The sequence below is a fragment of the Podarcis melisellensis genome, assembly GCF_964234715.1.
Source record: "Podarcis melisellensis genome assembly, chromosome: 4".
Classification (NCBI taxonomy): Eukaryota; Metazoa; Chordata; class Lepidosauria; order Squamata; family Lacertidae; genus Podarcis; species Podarcis melisellensis.
The window spans coordinates 98,141,317-98,160,094 of record NC_138531.1 but is presented as its reverse complement, the minus strand read 5'-3'; the positions used below and the strand labels follow the sequence as shown (position 1 = coordinate 98,160,094).

Sequence of the window (18,778 nt, the reverse complement as noted above, 5' to 3'; positions counted from 1 at the left end):
CTTCAGGATGTTTTTGTTTGAAGACCGTAAGTTCCTCCGTGGGGCATACCAGGAGAGGCGGTCCCGTAGGTACGAGGGTCCTAGGCTGTATAGGGCTTTGAAAATTAAAACCAGCACCTTAAACCTGATCCTGCACTCCACCGGGAGCCAGTGCAGCTGGTATAGCACCGGGTGAATGTGATCTCGCAGCGAAGACCCCGTAAGGAGTCTCGCTGCAGCATTCTGCACCCGCTGGAGTTTCTGGGTCAGTCTCAAGGGCAGCCCCACGTAGAGCGAGTTACAATAATCCAGTCTGGAGGTGACCGTAGTGTGGATCACAGTGGCCAGGTCAGGGCGAGAGAGGTAAGGAGCCAACTGCTTAGCTTGGCGGAGACGAAAAAATGCCGCCTTTGTTATAGCTGCAATCTGCGCCTCCATGGAAAGGCAGGTGTCGAAGATTACACCCAAACTCTTAACGGACGGTGCTGGCACTAATTGCACCCCCACAGAGATGGGAGTTGCCCCCCCCAATCCCATATCGCCCCGTCCCAGCCAGAGGACCTCTGTCTTCGAAGGATTTAACTTCAACCGGCTTTTGCTCCTTCTGCTGTGGCTGATAACCCTATGCTGCCTATGATGTTTATTATCTACAGACTCCCCAAAAGAAAATAAAAATCTAAACTACCTGACTGGGGTTCCTCAGAGGGATTTTGGGGAGAGCGCGCACACTGTTAAGTTGCAATCCAAACCCCAGAAGATCGGCTCCTGCGGGAATGTCACAGCCATGATGAGAAGCTCCCACCATCATTTCACACATCCATGTACGAAAACAGGGCAGAAACACGCGATAAAAGGCAACTGAAGAAGGCAAGACTTACTGTTTGACTTGGCCAACCATAGAAACCCTGGCAGATTCAAGATTCCGGATCTGCCCGCTCTTTACGCTAGAGAAAGAGAAAAGGAAACAGCCATTAGATGGGGGTTAGTTACTGCCAAGGTAGATAAAAATCAATTTATTTATTTTTATTTAATTTTTTTGGATTTAAATTGGATTTTTTTGGATTTAAATTGGATTTTAAAAATAAAATGCGTTTGGAGGGAAAATCTTTCTAAAGATAGTTTTCTATTTAAGTTACATTATAGTCCAAAGGCTATTCTTCAGGAAATAAGGATTTGTTTAAAGTTTAATGTGCGTTAAAACCCAGTCTAAGGTTAGTTTGTTTTTAAATAAAAATTTAACATCGTTTAATAAACATGGATACATATGCTATAATGTTGTTTTAGTTACTGTATTTTTCGCTCTATAAGACACACTTTTCCCCCTCCAAAAATTAAGGGGAAATGTGTGTATGTCTTATGAAGCGAATGCAGGCGCCATGGCCTCAGCGATAGCAACGCGAAGCCTCCGAAGTGCAGTGGGAACGCGCCCACTGCGCTCCGGAAACTTCGGGTTCCTTTCGCTGAAGCCTGGAGAGCGAGAGGGGTCGGCGCACACCCAACTCAAGAGGATGGGAAACTCAAGTTGACGGAATATGCAGAACTTAACATATAGAATACGCAAACTTAACATACAGAATAAGAGAACAAGAACATATATTTAAAGAAGATTGGAAAACATTTATTGAATACCTGGAAAATAATTTTATGCAGCTGAAAATGCTGGCAGCATTAACATTGCAAAATTTATGAATGTTAAAATGATGTTGGATATAAAAATAATGTGGCATTAGTGACAAAGTTAGAAAGAGTATGTAAAAATGAATTTTAAAAAAGGGTTATATTATGTCAAATTTAAACAATATGGTATAAGCGACTAAGTTAAAAGGAGAAAAATTGGAGGCATAATAGGCAGAATTATATAATTATCAATGAGATTTGAAAGAGGGCAAGGATTTGCTGAACTTGATTGGGTAAAAAGGAACACAAAAAAGGAGGTGTGAGGAAGTCAAGAAAGAGGTTTAAATAAGTATGAAGTTAAAAATTGGGTTTTTTTCTTTTTTATGTTTTTTATTATCTTTTTGATGACTTTTTTGTGTATTTTCTGTTTTCTGTATTTTTTCTGCATTTTTGTCTATGTTGGTTTTTTCTTTTTTCTTTTTGTTATATGTATGTATTTGTCTTTCCGTAAAACTCTAATAAATATTTTATTTTAAAAAAAATGAAAACGCTGGCAGCATTAAGACAAATTTTTGATGGATGTAAAAATGGAAAACTGATTTGAATGCTTATAGTAAAATACTCAGAGCTGTAGGATATGTAAAATGAACCATGGAAAGAGAAGGAGGGAAGTCGCTGGATATTTTAAAGTTTGTAAAATGTTTACTTGAAATTGTAAAATAGGAAATTTAATTTAAAAATTATATATATTTAGAGAGAGAGAAAATTGCTTTCCTAGTAGAGGAGACTGTAAATGACTGTGATGGGCTGCGTAAGATGCCCAAAGTTCCCCCTTTACCTCCATTCGATGGCGTTCTCCAGAGATTTGAATGTCTTTGGGCGACTCCGAAGGAAATTCTGCATGCTGTTGAGGGCATCCATGGCTGTGCCTATAAACAAGAAGGGAAAACCTGGCATGAAACAAACCAGTGTTTTACAGAAGAGATGATATCCAAACCTACATAACTGTGACTGGGATGAAACCAAGGGTGCCAATTCATAGTCCCCCTATCCTTATACCCCCATAGCAGTTTTTCTTTTTGAATCATTAGGTCTAGAAACTTACTTGCTTTTTTTAAAAAAAAAGGTTTCTAGACCTCATGATTTAAAAAGAAAAACTGCTGAAGTCCCAACCAAAGGGCAACCAAAATGGTCAAAGGCCTGGAAACGATGCCTTATGAGGAACAGCTAAGGGAGCTGGGCATGTTTAGCCCGGAGAAGAGGAGGTTAAGGGGTGATATGATAGCCATGTTCAAATATATAAAAGGATTTCACATAGAGGAGGGAGAAAGGTTGTTTTCTGCTGCTCCAGAGAAGCGGACACGGAGCAATGGATCCAAACTACAAGAAAGAAGATTCCACCTAAACATTAGGAAGAACTTCCTGACAGTAAGAGCTGTTGGACAGTGGAATATGCTGCCAAGGAGTGTGGTGGAGTCTCCTTCTTTGGAGGTCTTTAAGCAGAGGCTTGACAACCATATGTCAGGAGTGCTCTGATGGTGTTTCCTGCTTGGCAGGGGGTTGGACTCGATGGCCCTTGTGGTCTCTTCCAACTCTATAATTCTATGATTCTAAAGAAGAACCCAACTTAAGCCAACGGAATACGTGCAGCTTTGCAGACCTAACATATAGAATAAGAGAACAAGCAGAACATACGACTAAAGAAGATTGGAAAACGTTTATTGAATATATGGGGGGAAACTGTGTGCACTTGGAAACGACGGCAGCATTAAGATAAATTCAACAGTGTAACAAGTTTTGATGGATGTACAGTGGTACCTCAGGTTAAGTACTTAATTTGTTCCAGAGGTCCGTTCTTAACCTGAAACTGTTCTTAACCTGAAGCACCACTTTAGCTAATGGAGCCTCCCACTGCCGCTGCGCTGCCGAAGCACAATTTCTGTTCTCATCCTGAAGCAAAGTTCTTAACCCCAAAAAAGCTGAACAATTCTGAGTGCACTACACCCCCCTTAAAAAAGCTTGACAACTATGGGCAATCCTGCCACCCAAAAAAGTTCGACAATGGGTAGATCACTGCCAGTTTTATTATACTGGGCGCAGATCGTAGTCTCAAGAGAGTTGGATGTGCCAGGTGTACGTAAAATATGCAGGGGTTTAAAGGTAAAGGTAAAGGTACCCCTGCCCGTTCGGGCAAGTCTTGCCAGACTCTAAGGTTGTGCCTTCATCTCACTCTATAGGCCGGGAGCCAGCGCTGTCCGCAGACACTTCCGGGTCACGTGGCCAGCGTGACGAAGCTGCATCTGGCGAGCCAGCGCAACACACGGAACACTGTTTACCTTCCCGCTGGTAAGCGGTCCCTATTTATCTACGTGCTTTCGAACTGCTAGGTTGGCAGGCGCTGGGACTGAACGATGGGAGCGCACCCCGCCGCGGGGATTCGAACCGCCGACCATGCGATCGGCAAGTCCTAGGCACTGAGGTTTAACCCACAGCGCCACCCGCGTCCCATGCAGGGGTTTACGATATGCAAATTGAACCATGGAAAGAGAAGAAGGGAAGTCATTGACATTTGAAGATTGTTTAATGGCTATTTTAAATTGTCAAACAGAAAACTTAATAAAAATAATACACAAAAAGAAAAACTGCTGTCTATGGGCATGCCTGCAGGTTTGCTTTAGTGGAAAGAAAAGAGAATGGCTGGCGGTTGGTGTTTTCGCAGAAGGCTAGCATATATAGAGGCAAATGCTGACCTAGTATATTCCGCAGTGGGAATAATAATAATATTAATAAATTTTATTTATACCCCGCCCTCCCCAGCCAGAACACGGCTCAGGGCGGCTGACACCAATAAAATCACGGTAAAAACATAATAGGGGGGAAAGGGGGGGGGAATATTAAAAGACATGTTAAATTGCCATTTAATATGCAGCCTCATTTTAAAATAGCCGATAAATCAAGACCATAAGGGAAGGGAAACATGGCTGAGAAAGAGGAAAGGAACCGAGGGAACAAGCGCCAAGTGACGCCAACTCTTACCTTCCACTACGTCAATCATGCAGAGGCCCAGCAAACTGGGCACCAGGTTGGACGCTGCCGTGTGCACGGCGATAGCCCCGCCCATGCTGTGGCCAATCAGCATGATGGGCGGGGCGAGGTCCCCGTACATGGCTTCCACCACGCTTCCGACGTCCCTGCAAAAAAGAGAGGCAGAAGCTGGTTGCTCCTTCCTTGCACACAGGATAATGCTTGGGATCACAGAATTGTCGAAGCGGAAGGGACCCCGAGGGCCATCTAGTCCAACCCGCTGCAATGCAGGGATCTTTCGCCCACGGCGGCGCTCGAACCCGCAACCCCGAGATTAAGAGTCTCCGGCTCAAGCCCCTGTGCGATCCCTTATTTACTTGCATGGGCCAGAGCTCAGAGACAGAACATCTGCTTTGCAAGCGGGAATCCTCTCCCAGTAGGCGTGTCTGAAACTCTGGGGAGCTGCTGCCGGTCAGTGTTGGAGACACAGAACTAGATTGGCCAACGGTTTGCATGTCACCTTGAGCTCCTTGGAGATAAAGCTGGGAGCCACTGTTTCAGCTCAGCTGGTCGCAGCAAGGCACTGGCAATGCCAAGGTTGTGGGTTCGATTCCCATATCGGCCACCTGCATATTCCTGCATTGCAGGAAGTTAGAGTAGATGACGCTTAGGGGTCCATGAATGATTCATTCCTATAAATTAGCATACAAATACAATGGTCCCTTGGTTCTCAAATGCCTTGGTTCCCAAACACCGAAAACCCAGAAGTAAGCGTTCCGGTTTTCAAACGTTTTTCAGAAGCCGAACGTCCGATGCGGCTGTCGGCGATTGTTTCCTGCACCAATCAGAAACTGCGCCTTGGTTTTCAAACATTCTGAAAGTCATACGGACCTCCGGAACGGATTAAGTTTGGCACTTTTTTTTTTGCTATTTATTTTGCGTTTTTGTTTTTGAGGTTAATTTTTTTTTTGTGACTGTGTGGAGCCCAGTTCAGCTACTGATTGATTGTGTGCCTGCGGAAATGGATAAAAGCCCCCCAGCCAAACAATGGCTATCATCAGTGCAGGTAAGAAAACAAAATACTTTTAATTTTTATCATCTACAATACTGTCTTATTTATTTCATAGTACAGTACATTATTGCTTTCATTTTATAGATCAATGGTCTCGTTAGATAGTAAAATTCATGTTAAATTGCTGTTTTAGGCGTTGTTTTTAAAAGTCCAAAACGGATCAATTCGTTTTGCATTACTTTCTATGAGGAAGCGTGCCTTGGTATTGGAACGCTTTGGTTTTGGAACGGACTTCTGAAACGGATTACGTTTGAGAACCAAGGTGCCACTGAAATTCCTTTTCGTTTGGCTGCTTTCAAGGAGGCAGAAGCGAGGGCCTGTTTATCATCACCCAAAAACGACGGTCGTTTTCCAAAGCCTGCACCGTACAATACAAAGGCGGTGACATATCAGAGCCTGGCGGGAGAGGCAAGCGAGGGCACCAACATTTTCTGTCCTGGGGTGCTAAACGTCCCTGAGCACCTATGCTTCCGAGGGAGAAGAGGGACCACAGCAGCTTTCCCTCAAATTCCTCAGGAGCTCGACACCCGTGAACAGTTGGAAGGCGATCTCTTCGCACTTTGGTTTTGGAACGGACTTCCAGAACAGATTAAGTTTGAGAACCAAGGTACCACTGAACAGAAAACTCCCATTTTAGGCAGGACCGAGGCACAGCACTGAACCCAGAAGTGACCCAGAAACGTCATAAAGACATCACTGAAACGACACTAAAAGGCCGATTGGGGTGTTTGCCACCTTTTTTAAACGGATTTCCGATTTCATGCAAATGTCCAATGACTTGGAACACAACCCCTTGTGCATATGGGGAGGTGCCGGTAAATCAGAAAATACTAGATAAGTGCAAACATCCTTTCCCGTTCCATTTTTTGGAATAAGTTGGCAAAAGCACCATTACCTCCCTATAAACCTGTACCACGTTGGATTTAAGATACTGCATTTGTCTCTTACACAAAACCCGCTTTGCCCTTGGAAAACAGACACTTTGATTTAGTCCAGAAAGATGCTCGGACGAAAGGTAGGCTAGATTTTTTTTTTTTAAGCGAGTTAGCAACAGCCGTCTGTCAAAATCTCTGGCTCCAGGCCGTTATCGGGGGAAAGTCTTTGCAGAAGGGATCTCTCCAAGACCCCGGTGCCGACGCACAAACATCGCAAACTGCTGTGTTGGGCAGAGCTGCTGCCTTAAGACCAAAACAGAGCAAGTGGCTGCTGGTGGCTTCACAGATGGCCGCCCTGCAAGGAGGCAAATGTCCCTGCCAGCGGGAAGGACTCTGACACCTTCGCAAGGCAGCTATCTGGAGACTCAAGAAAATAAATTTGCAGGGTGGGTAGATGATTGCATTTCAAAGAGCCTGGCCCAAGAACGGTTGGGCTACAGCTAAGGACTAGGTAAAGGACCCCTGGACGATTACCGTATTTTTCGCTCTATAAGACACACCAGACCATAAGACGCACCTAGTTTTTGAAGGAGGAAAACAGGGGGGGGGAGGAATCTGAATCCCAGAAGCCAGAACAGCAAGAGGGATCGCTGCGCAGCAAAAGCAGCAATCCCTCTTGCTGTTCTGGCTTCTGGGATAGCTGCGCAGCCTGCATTCGCTCCATAAGACGCACACACATTTCCCCTTACTTTTTAGGAGGGGAAAAGTGAGTCTTATAGAGCAAAAAATACGGTAAGTCCAGTCCAAGGCGACTATGGGGTTGCGGCTCTCATCTTGCTTTCGGGCCGAGGGAGCCAGCGTTTGTCCACAGACAGCTTTCCGGGTCACGTGGCCAGCAGGACTAAACCGCTTCTGGCGCAACAGGACACCGTAACAGAAACCAGAGCACACAGAAACACTGTTTACCTTCCCGCCGGAGCGGTACCTATTTATCTACTTGCACTGGCGTGCTTGGACGCCTGACCATTAGATCTAGTCATGGCCGACTCTGGGGTTGCGGCGCTCTTCTTGCTTTATTGGCAGAGGAAGCCGGCGTACAGCTTCCAGGTCATGAGGCCAGCATGACTAAGCCGCTTCTGGCGAACCAGAGCAGCGCATGGAAACACTGTTTAACTTCCTGCCGAAGCGGTACCTATTTATCTACTTGCACTGGCGTGCTTTCGAACTGCTAGGCAGACAGCCAAATGCCCAGAACCAAGACACTTTTTAGCATGGAGAGTTTTATCGCTTTGACGGATGCTTAAGGGCCAGTCTCAGGTCTTCCAACTTCACTCTTAAGTCCTCGTCAAAATCAAGGGCACCTCGGAATGGGTTTTGTTTATACGGCTAAGAAAACCAAGCACAACAAGGTTAGATTACGGAACAACCTACTTGGACATTGTCTCCGCAGAGAGGTCTTCTGGGTTCCTAACTTTCGTCTCACCTGCAAAGGAAAGCGGATTTCTTTTACTTGATCCGTTTGACAAAAATCATATGCTGCTTTATTCTAACAAAGCCTCGAAGTACGACTCTCGATATGACATTTTGGTTCCTGAAATTCATCATCATTTCATTTCTATACCGCCTTTCCATAATTCAAACTATGCTCAAGGAGTCTTACAACATGACAAGATTGACATAATTACAAACATAACCGAAGTCATAAACAATAAATAAAGCACACAACCAAATGGAAACAATTTGGTCTAAAATCATAAGGTCTAAAACTAAAGAGACAACAATAATATCAATAACAGCAACAAGCTCTCTCAACCCCCGGTGAACAAATACACCAGCCCAAGAATCTGTTTGACAGCCTCAGCTTTTGTAGCTGGAGTCAGTCCGCACTCCCAGGCCAGATGGGAAAGCGCCAGCAAGGCAGGGTGTGGGTCTTCCAGGGCTCACAAGGTGGTCTCATTTAAAACAACACAGACAGAAATCAAAAACAATTTAAAAGAGGAGCCCTGTTATAAGAATGTTAAGGTCTTAGATATATAATAAATGTCCATAAATGTACCAAGCAAACACGTACATAAATATATAGACCACATGTCTGAAGCAGCACAGGAAGACAGTTCTGAAACCATTTTGACTCCCAAGCTGACCAAATGTTTCTCTGCAAGGAGGGAGGAGGTGAAAAAACCTTCCTTGTTACAGGAATTTAGTAATCACCATTTCAAAGGAATGGCCAGACTACGGGGAAAGGCAATCAGATAACCTGGCAGACAGGAAAAACATCACCTTGCCGACAACGGTCTGTCTAGTTATAGCTCTGGTTTTCCCAGTAGTGATGTATGGAAGTGAGAGCTGGACCATAAAGAAGGCTGATAGCCGAAGAATGGATGCTTTTGAATTCCGGTGCTGGAGGAGATTCTTGAGAGTCCCATGGACTGCAAGAAGATCAAACCTCTCCATTCTGAAGGAAATCAGCCCTGAGTGCTCACTGGAAGGACAGATCCTGAAGCTGAGGCTCCAATACTTTGGCCACCTCATGAGAAGAGAAGACTCCCTGGAAAGGACCCTGGTGTTGGGAAAGATGGAGGGCACAAGGAGAAGGGGACGACAGAGGACGAGATGGTGTGACAGTGTTCTCGAAGCTACCAGCATGAGTCTGACCAAACTGTGGGAGGCAGTGGAAGACAGAAGTGCCTGGCGTGTTCTGGTCCAGGGGGTCACGAAGAGTCGGACACGACTAAATGACGAAACAACAACAACAAGAAGGGCTTTCAATTGTGCTCTGCCGGAGGCCCGGAGAAGGACCCCTTTTAACTCTTATTACACCTGCCTCCTATGGGAGTTCCATAATTTAAATAGGAGCTAACTTTATTTACTTTATTTATTAGTGTGTGTGTTTTTTAAAAAAGCACCTCAAAGTGGTGCACAAGAGGGCTGGCTGTTGTCAAAGGCTGATCTGAACCTTCCCATTTAGGAAAGCCTTTGACCAACTGAGCTGTTGCTGAGACCTGCTGCCTGCATTTTGCAATGTTAATGTCTACTTGTTTTATTGAATTGTTGTGTGCATAAAAACAAAAGACTTCCTGTGTCTTGGCAATCGCAAGAGCCTTTTGGGCGAACGGCAGAGTAAAACGTTTTTGGGCTAAAATAATTTAACCACACTAGGTGGGGCTAGATGGCTCGATATAATCCTTCGGAGAGAACTGCCATTTATATTTAAGGTCAGGGAGTAGAGGGGGTGGTTGGCTGTGGAAAGAAAAACCCACAGCAGTAACAACAACAAAAAGTCGCCGTTTATTTCTGAAAGGATTCCTTACCATGTCCTCTCAGATCCAAAGCCACGATCCGGCACTGGACACGGCTGATGATGGCAGACTGCAAGGAAGGAAAAGATTTCATTTATCAGTTTCATTTAACAGGGCTTACATACGGCTTAATCACCAATACCTGTAAGGCGTTTACAAAAGTACAATATGAACTATTGGGAAATAATTTATAATGCATTGGGGAGGGGGAATGTTTAAAAGCACTTAAAAAAACAACCAACAGAGTCCTTTCTTTTGAGGATAATTCAGGTGGAAATTCCCTACTGCGGCCTGTGTTTTGTTAGCCCCAAAATGTAAAATGAGCAAGGTCCCAAGCAAAGAAGCATAGCAAATTAAACTGATGGAATATGTGCACCTTGCAGACCTAACATACAGAATAAGAGAACAAGAAGAACATACGTTTAGAGAAGACTGGAAAACGTTTATTGAATATATGGGGGGGGAATTGTGTACATTTGAAAACGCTGCAGCATTCAGATAAATTCAACAGTGTAAACAAGTTTTGAGGGATGTAATAATGGAATACTGAATGGTTTATATAAAATATGCAGGGATTAATGTTATGCAAAATGAACCAAGGAAAGAGGAGGGAAGTATTGAAATTTTAAGGTTGCTTAAATGAATATTTTAGATTGAAAAACAGAAAAAAATATTTTATTTATATATAGAACAATATGAACTATCCACTCAAAATAATGATTATAAAAAGATCAGGCATTAAGCCGACCTTAAAAAGTGAAAATGTAAGTAAAAGTACACCCACACACCCCTGCATTGCAGGGGGTTGGTCTAGAACCGTGGGGTCCCTTCCAATTCTACAATTCTATGATACATGTTGAAGCACTTGTCAAAATTACATGCAAGGGAAACTTGCCTGAACAATAATAGATTTTTTGGAAGGTGCTGTAAACAGCATAGCGAAGGCATGCTTAATATCAATGGGCAGGGAGTTCCAGAGGATTGGTTCCTTGCAAGCGAGGAACGAATATTACGTGGTGTTATGAGAATCATAAGGTCTAAGACAGGGAACCCCAAACTCGGCCCTCCAGGTGTTTGGGGACTACAACTCCCATCATCCCTAGCTAACAGGACCGGTGGTCAGGGATGATGGGAATTGTAGTCCCCAAACATCTGGAGGGCCGAGTTTGGGGGTACCTGGTCTAAGTTATAAAATAAGTGTTCATAAATGTACCAGGCAAACACATTCATAAATATATAAACCACATGTCTGAAACAGGATGGGAAAACAGTTCTGAAACCATTTTGACCCCCCCAAATTGACCTCAAAACGTTTCTCTGCAAGGAGGAAGGAAATGGGAAAACCTCCCCATTGTCTCTTTGCTCATAAATCCTGTCTTAAGGGCATATCTGTGTATGAATAGGGTGAGCCTGTGACCTGGATTTAGGAACTGAGTATTTACCATCACCAAAGAATGCCCAGGCTGCCCTAGTAAAAGCAATCAGTGACCATTATCAGGTATCCTGGCAGACAGGTTTTCTGCTGTAGACCAGCCTCCTTCTGTGATGTACATATGATGTTTTGGGAGGTGGTCTTGAGCTAAGGGAAAGGTAAAGGGACCCCTGACCATTAGGTCCAGTTGTGACCGACTCTGGGGTTGCGGCACTCATCTCGCTTTATTGGCCCAGGGAGCTGACGTACAGCTTCCGGGTCATGTGGCCAGCATGACTAAGCCGCTTCTGGCGAACCAGAGCAGCGCACGGAAATGCCATTTACCTTCCCGCCGGAGCGGTACCTATTTATCTACTTGCACTTTGCCGTGCTTTCGAACTGCTAGGTTGGCAGGAGCAGGGACTGCACAACGGGGGCTCACCCCGTCGTGGGGATTCAAACCGCCGACCTTCTGATCGGCAAGCCCTAGGCTCTGTGGTTTAACCCACAGAGCCACCTGTGTCCCAGGTCTTGAGCTACAGGGTGTCAATTTCAAAAGTCTATTTAGGGGCTTGCGCACCATGGTTCTGGATTCCTCTTCCCTCCTGCGTGTGGTGAGTGGGGACCCTGTTGCAAGAGTTTAATAAAGATCAGGCTTACCAGCCGCTTTGCTTCTCAATATTCTCTGGTTGGCCTCTGTTATTTTCTCTTACTGATAGAGAACCTACATAAGGACTCTTGGGTACCCCAAAAGGGAAAAGGAGCAGTTTTTTTCTTGTAACGGCGGCATCTGTCAGTTTGCGATGTGCCCAGTCTGGAAAGCCATGCGCAAGCGCTTCACCTGCCCCCTGGGAAGGGAAAGGGCTGCCGGCCAGAGGGAGTGCTCTGGTCCCATTGACTAGCCAGGGGTGGCCTCGGACAAAGAGGGCAGGCGGCTTGGAGCAGCGTAAAGTAACAAGGAGGCCCCACCAGGAATATGAATGAAGCTAAGTGGGTTAGGAGAGAGAGAGGGATTGGGAGAAGGGCCTCCGGTCTTTTAAGTAGCGGAAGAGGGGGTGTGCAATGGGGACAAGGCGACCCACTTAAAGAAGAAAAGGCTGAAATCAGGACAAAGTGACCCATATCCCCAGAGCAGGGGGAAAACAAATTCTGCAGACCCAAGTTAGAAGTAAACACAGGAGTCATAGAATTGTAGATTTGTCCAACCCCCTGCGATGCGTGTCACCTCCTGTCTGGAATAATTTATTCTGCAGGTTTTAACAGCCTGGTATTGTTTTTTAGCTGCTCGCGCTACTCAGGGGGAGCTGTAAAAAAAAAAAAGGGGAATACTGTGGTACCTCTGGATGCGAACGGGAACCGTTCCGGAGCCCATTCGCACCCAGAAGCGAACGTAACACACGGCTGCGCGTGCCACGTTTTGCCGCTTCTGCACATGACATCATTTTGAGCGTCTGCACATGCACGAGTGCTACAGACGCCAAGCAGACCCGCCCCGCCCCCCGAGATTTCAGCAGGTTCAGCCAGGATTGGGCGGGCTAGAAACCGGACGAAAAATTAAATCCGAAAGCCGAGGTGCTCCTGAAACCAAATTCTGTGGTGAAGAAATTTTGTTCATCACCATTTCCTCCCCAAGGTGGCATACGTGGATCTCCCCCCCCCATTTAATGCCCACAACAACCCGGTGAGGTAGGTAGGCTGAGAGGCAGTGAACAGGCCCAAGGTCCGTGTCCCCCCCCCCACAGTGAGCTTCACGGCCAAGGGGGGATTTGAACCCTGGTCTCTCCCAGGTTCGAATCTGACACTCTCACCAATACGCCATCCTGGAAATGCCACGGTCTGCGGCTCCAGTGGAACGCCAGTAAATGTAAAGCTCCTGGTGTGAAGGTCTTAACATTGATTTTACTTATTTTAACAGTATGCACAGTCATAGATCATGTTACGTTTGTTCCAGGCTGAGCGTTTTCAGGTTTCGTCCCGTGGCAACCCGGAAGTACCGGAAAGGGTTACTTCCGGGTTTCGCCGCTCACGCACGCACAGACGTGCAAAATGACGTTAAACGCATGCGCTGTGGATCGCAACCCGCACGTGCGCAGACGCAGGTTGCGTTCTTTTCAGGTTGTGAACGGGCCTCCGGAACGGATCCCGTTCGCAACCAGAAGTACCACTGTACTGCTTAACCATTTTTTAAAAAAAACTCTATGCAATTACATAGTGTTAAATATTCATAAAAAAACGCCAACAAATTTAACAAGTAGGCGCAACAAAATGTCAGGGGTCAGCAAATGTTTTCAGCGGGGGCCAGTCCACCGTCCCTCAGACCTTTTGGGGGGACGTACTATATTTTGAGGAAAACAAAAATGAACGAATTCCTACGCTTCACAAATAACCCAGAGATGCATTTTAAATAAAAGGACACAATCTACTCATGTAGAAACACACTGATTCCCGGACCGTCCGCGGGCCGGATTTCGAAGGCGATTGGGCCGGATCCAGTCCCCAGGCCTTAGTTTGCCTATCCATGGTCCAACTATGGCTTAGGACCCTCATATTTACAGGACTGCCTCTCCTGGTCTGCCCCGCAGTGGACCTTAAGGTCCATGAATAACCATAGTTTAGAGGTCCCGGGCCCTAAGGAAGTCAGACTATCCTCCAGCAGGGCCAGGGCCTTCTCAGTGATGGCTCCGACCTGGTGGAATGCTCTGTCCCAGGAGACCAGGGCCCTGCAGGATTTAACCTCCTTCCACCAGGCCTGTAAGACAGAGCTATTCCGCCTAGCCTTTAATTTGAATTCAGCCGCTCTGAGACCCCACAGCTAATTCTCCTCGCTGGCCCAAGTAGGACCAATTCAGCCAGCTAGCCCTGGGTTATAATCTAATGCTTATTTCCCCTAAATTGCTTTTTGAATTTTATTGTTATTCATGTTTTTATACTGTATTTTATGCTGCTTTTATCATAAAGTGTTTTAAATTTGTTGTTAGCCGCCCTGAGCCCAGTTTTTGAACCGGAAAGGGCTGGGTATAAATTAAAAATTATTATTATTATTATTATTATTGATGCAGGTAGAAATAAGGGGATCGTGATCTACTGGGTGAGTGATCCAGTAGAGATCGGGTCAAGAGGATGGTTGGGGCTGATCCAAAAACTGCCCCTCCTTCTTTCCTGACTGCTTACAAATCCAAACAACCAAACAGGAGGAAGATCTTTCTGGGGGTAGGAGCTGTTTGACAGTGGACTCAAATCTTCATGGAGGTTTCTAAGCAGAGGTTGGATGGCCATCTGCCATGTATGATCTAGCTGAGATTCCTGCATTGCTGGGGGTTGGACCAGATGACTCTGGAAGTCCCTTCTAATTCTACAATTCTGTAACTTTCGACTCGTGGCATTTACTGAAGACAACCATCTACATGCCTGCTCCTCCTTAGACCTGAACCTAGTACAGCGATTGCATCCTATAGATAGTGTGCAGGATCGAAGTTTCCTTTGCACTGGGTGGGGAGATGTGTGAACTCTCAGTCGGAAGGGTGGAAATAGGGAAAAAGCTCCAGTCTTTCCCAAAATAAGGGGGGGTGGGGTGGGATTTGCACCAGGCACACTTATGAAAAATAAGAGCCCTGCTGCAAAGACGATGACGCTTTGTGATTTGTCCCTGCCACCTAAATAACATATTTTTGGAATTGCAGTGATTAAGCGGCATTGAGGCTCCAAGACGCGTTTTAAAAATAGGCCTTTTGTTCCAGGAAAATCGACTGGGTGGCAAAAAAACCAGGCGCACCCGGCAGCGGCGGAGAATGCCTGTTGAAAAGGCTCCCAAGAGCCAAGGAGACAAGGGATGCCTGCAATTGTGGAAGCCATTATGCCCTCCAACTTTTAAGCCAGGGATGGGGAGACTGTGGCCCTGTGGATGTAGCTGGACTCCAACTCCCATCATCCCACAGGCCACGTTGGCTGGGGCTGATGGGAGTTGGAGTCCAATGGCCCCTGGAGGGATCCAGGTTCCCCTTTTCTTGTGCTGCAGGAATACAAGGAAGAACAAACAGGGGCTGGGTTGAGGGAATTTCTGCAAGTGGGTAGCAGCAAAAACCTAGGCATGTCTGCTCAGAAGAAAATCTCGTGCAGGGCAATGCGGCTTGCTACCCAGGTAAAGGGGACACCATAGCTGTCAAGCGTCCCTTATTTGAAGGGACAGTTCCTTATTCCAGCGCCATGTCCCGCTGCTGTCCCTTATTGATGGATGTCCCTTAAATTTCAAAGGAAGCAGCTCCTCTCCCTTCCGGCCAGGGAGGAGGGAGGCTCCAACTGTGTTGCTTGGCTGTGTTGCTCACCCAATAAGAAGTCTAAGAATGACTGGGGGGTGGAGCTTGCATGCCTTGTGTGTGGCTAGTTAATGCAAGCTGAGGATGTTTTTGAATGCTGGACGCCATTTTGTTGCACGTGCTGCTGCAAACTTTGCAGTGCAAAGCCAGGCCGGGGAGCCATCTTAAGTTGAGGCTGCATAGGCCTTGGGGTGCATGTGATTCAGATTCTATTCAGTTGAACCTCTGGTTACAAAGTTGGTTGGACAGTCTTCTTGAAGCTACCCAGCATGAGTTTGACCAGACTGCAGGAGGACAGGAAGACTGAAGTGCCTGGAACAGGTGAGGCTTCAGGTCCCTTATTTTCAAATCTGTAAGTTGACAGCTATGGTGGACACAGGATTGCTGCCTTAAGCCAGTTCGGAAGAGCCATGCTGAATAAGATTTCCCACGCAGTGTTCTGCTTCCATCAATGGTCCAAGCAAACAGGAAGCCGCCTGCAACCAAGTCAGGTCATTGTTCCATTGAGAGCTGTATTGTCTTCCCTGGCTGGCAGCAGCTGTCCAGGGTTTACGACAAGTCTCTCCTAGCTCTACTAGGAGATACAGGGGAGAGTGAGGCCATTGGTCCATGTACTCTAGACTTCCCTGACCTGGGACACTTCTGGCTGGGGCTAATGGGAGTAGTAGTTAGAAAACAAATGAGGACACTAGGTTAGGGGGGGAAACAGGGATAGCTTAACTGGCAGCAGCAGCAGCTTACAGAATTGGAGAGTTGGAAGAAGGGGTCACTAGAGTCATCTAGTCCAACCCCATGCAATGCAGGAATCACAGCTGCAGAATCCCTGAAAGGTGACCACCGAACCTTTCTCTCACTTGGACTACTGCAACGTGCTCTACATGGGGCTACCTTTGAGGGTGACCCGGAAACGACAACTAATCCAGAATGCGGCAGGTAGACTGGTGACTGGGAGCGGCTGCCAAGACCACATAACACCGGTCCTGAAAGACCTACATTGGCTCTCAGTAAGTCTCCGAGCACAATTCAAAGTGTTGGTGCTGACCTTGAAAGCCCTAAATGGCCTCAAAGGCCCAGTAGACATGAAGGAGCATCTCCACCCCCATCATTCCGCCTGGACACCAAGGACCTTCTGGCAGTTCCCTCATTGCGAGACGTGAGGGAACCAGGCAGAGGGCCTTCTCGGTAGTGGTGCCACCCTCCTATCAGATGTCAAAAAAGTAACAACTATATGATATTTTAACAACTATATGACATTTTAACTGCTGCCATAATTGTATTGTTTATCGTTATATTGATTGTTAATTTAAACTTAATTTTATTGTGTTTCTGATTTGTTTAGTACGGTATGTGAGTCTGGCCTGGGACCGTAATAAATTCAATTCAAATATATGACGTTTTGGGAAGCTTTTAATGGCTGTTGTTTTAGTGCATTTTTGGCCTTCTATTGGAGGCCGCCCAGAGTGGCTGGTGATACCCAGCCAGATGGGGAGGGGTAGAAATAATATATTATTATTATTATTATTATTATTATTATTATTATTATTACTACTACTACTACTACTACTACTACTATTATTAAACCTCCAATGAAGGAGAGCCTGCCGCCTTCTGAAGGGGCCTTTTCCTCTGTCAAATGACTCTTGCCGTCACAAAGTTCTTCCCGGTGCTTAGTTAGAAAAAAATATGCCCCTCACCACGAAGCTCAATATTGGAAGATGCAGGACAAACTGAAGAAAAGTCTTTTTCATGCAGCGCAGAGTTAAAAGGGTGGGATTCTGTGTTCCTGCCTGACTGGAAGGCTTCTGGGAGTGCAATAATGCCTCTATGCCTGCCTGGACGGAGAGGGGTGCATGTGTCTGTCTCTGTATAGTGTTACACACCAACACAGAGTGGTAAGATTCCAGGGAGTTCAACCATCTTTCCTCCTTGGAATAAAGGTTAGTGGAGACTGTGGTGTCTTTAGGATGTATGGTTTTCTCTTCAAGTCCTATTGTAGCCCTGCAACCAGATCTCCTTCTCACTGGAGATGCTTCTACATTCACAGCAGGTGCCCTGCTCTCCGCCGTACCCTTTAAAAACAAGGCAGCTATTGTGCTGGAAATCCACAACGCATTTCCTTGCGGCCATCAAGCCACAACATGAATTCTCATCCCGAAGGAAGCTTTCCGGATTTATTCTGTAAAGGTGCTTCGCAAGCAGAAGGGGCTCTGTAAACAACGAAATATTAACCACAGGAAAAGACGTACAATCAGCTGTTCACTTACGGTAAACACAGCCCAGGAAAGGGCAGAATGGCCTCCACCGTGTAGAAGGAGTAATACGGGACCCTCGGAACCACTCTTGTAAATTCGAAAAGTGTATGAACAGTTAAGGACATTGTAACCTTCTCAAAATAAAAAAGAGTTAAGATGCAAGCTGCAACATCGTCTGTGCCTCCCAGGAACACATCGCCGCTCAGTCAACAGGACATTATTTTATTGTTTTACGCCCAGAAGACTTTGGCACTGTCCTTTGGCAGCGCTGAATCGGTTCAGTGCCACCCAAAGCGAGCTCAATCAGGGAAACATTTTGCAAACATCACCGCCCAAGGCCATCTGCCGGGAGCCACGCCGCGTGGAGGGTGGCAGCTTCTAAGCAGGTGGCCTTATGGCTACGTGCGCAACAGAGGACCCTATAAATCGGGCATTTTTTTTAACAAAGGAGGGGGGAAAGGATATATCCTTGCCAGAGTCGCTCTCAACCACAACATCCTCCATGGACTCGAAGTACTGGCTCCACGGGACAGCAGAATAATCACGCTTTCTTCCAGGCCTGGAAAACAGAGACACGATGCTTAAATATTGCAAATGGGTGGATTCAGAAGTATTTTGCTGTGTGCAGGAAGGCCCTTTATGTGCAACGACAGCCTTGTTCTTGCAATTTAAAAGAAGGAGAAGAAAGTTACGGCCATTCCTTTCATTAGATTGGATTCCCCTGGGGTACCACAAAATGATCCAGGCTCCATCACTGTACATCTTTTGCCAGCAACTCAACATTTTATTTATTTACCAAATAAAGCTTTAAAAATCTATACTGATGGAGGGTGGAGTCAGGCAAGAGAAATAATATCACAGGTTGGCAGACAGACATTTCACAATCATCCTGGGACTGAATATAAGGAAGACTAAGATCCACATCAGGCATAGGAA

General features: G+C 46.0%; 1 protein-coding gene across 1 annotated transcript in view; it reads right to left on the bottom strand.

The window, feature by feature from the left end:
- PPME1 (protein phosphatase methylesterase 1) overlaps positions 1-18,778 on the bottom strand; it is a 37,894-nt gene that overhangs the window by 15,506 nt on the left and 3,610 nt on the right. The window contains exons 2-8 of the mRNA XM_081910000.1: positions 18,308-18,401; positions 17,855-17,947; positions 9,879-9,936; positions 7,999-8,050; positions 4,633-4,787; positions 2,435-2,525; positions 858-923 (exon numbers count right to left, since the gene is read on the bottom strand). Coding sequence (XP_081766126.1) covers positions 858-923; positions 2,435-2,525; positions 4,633-4,787; positions 7,999-8,050; positions 9,879-9,936; positions 17,855-17,947; positions 18,308-18,401 — 609 coding nt within the window. The remainder of the gene's footprint in view (positions 1-857; positions 924-2,434; positions 2,526-4,632; positions 4,788-7,998; positions 8,051-9,878; positions 9,937-17,854; positions 17,948-18,307; positions 18,402-18,778) is intronic.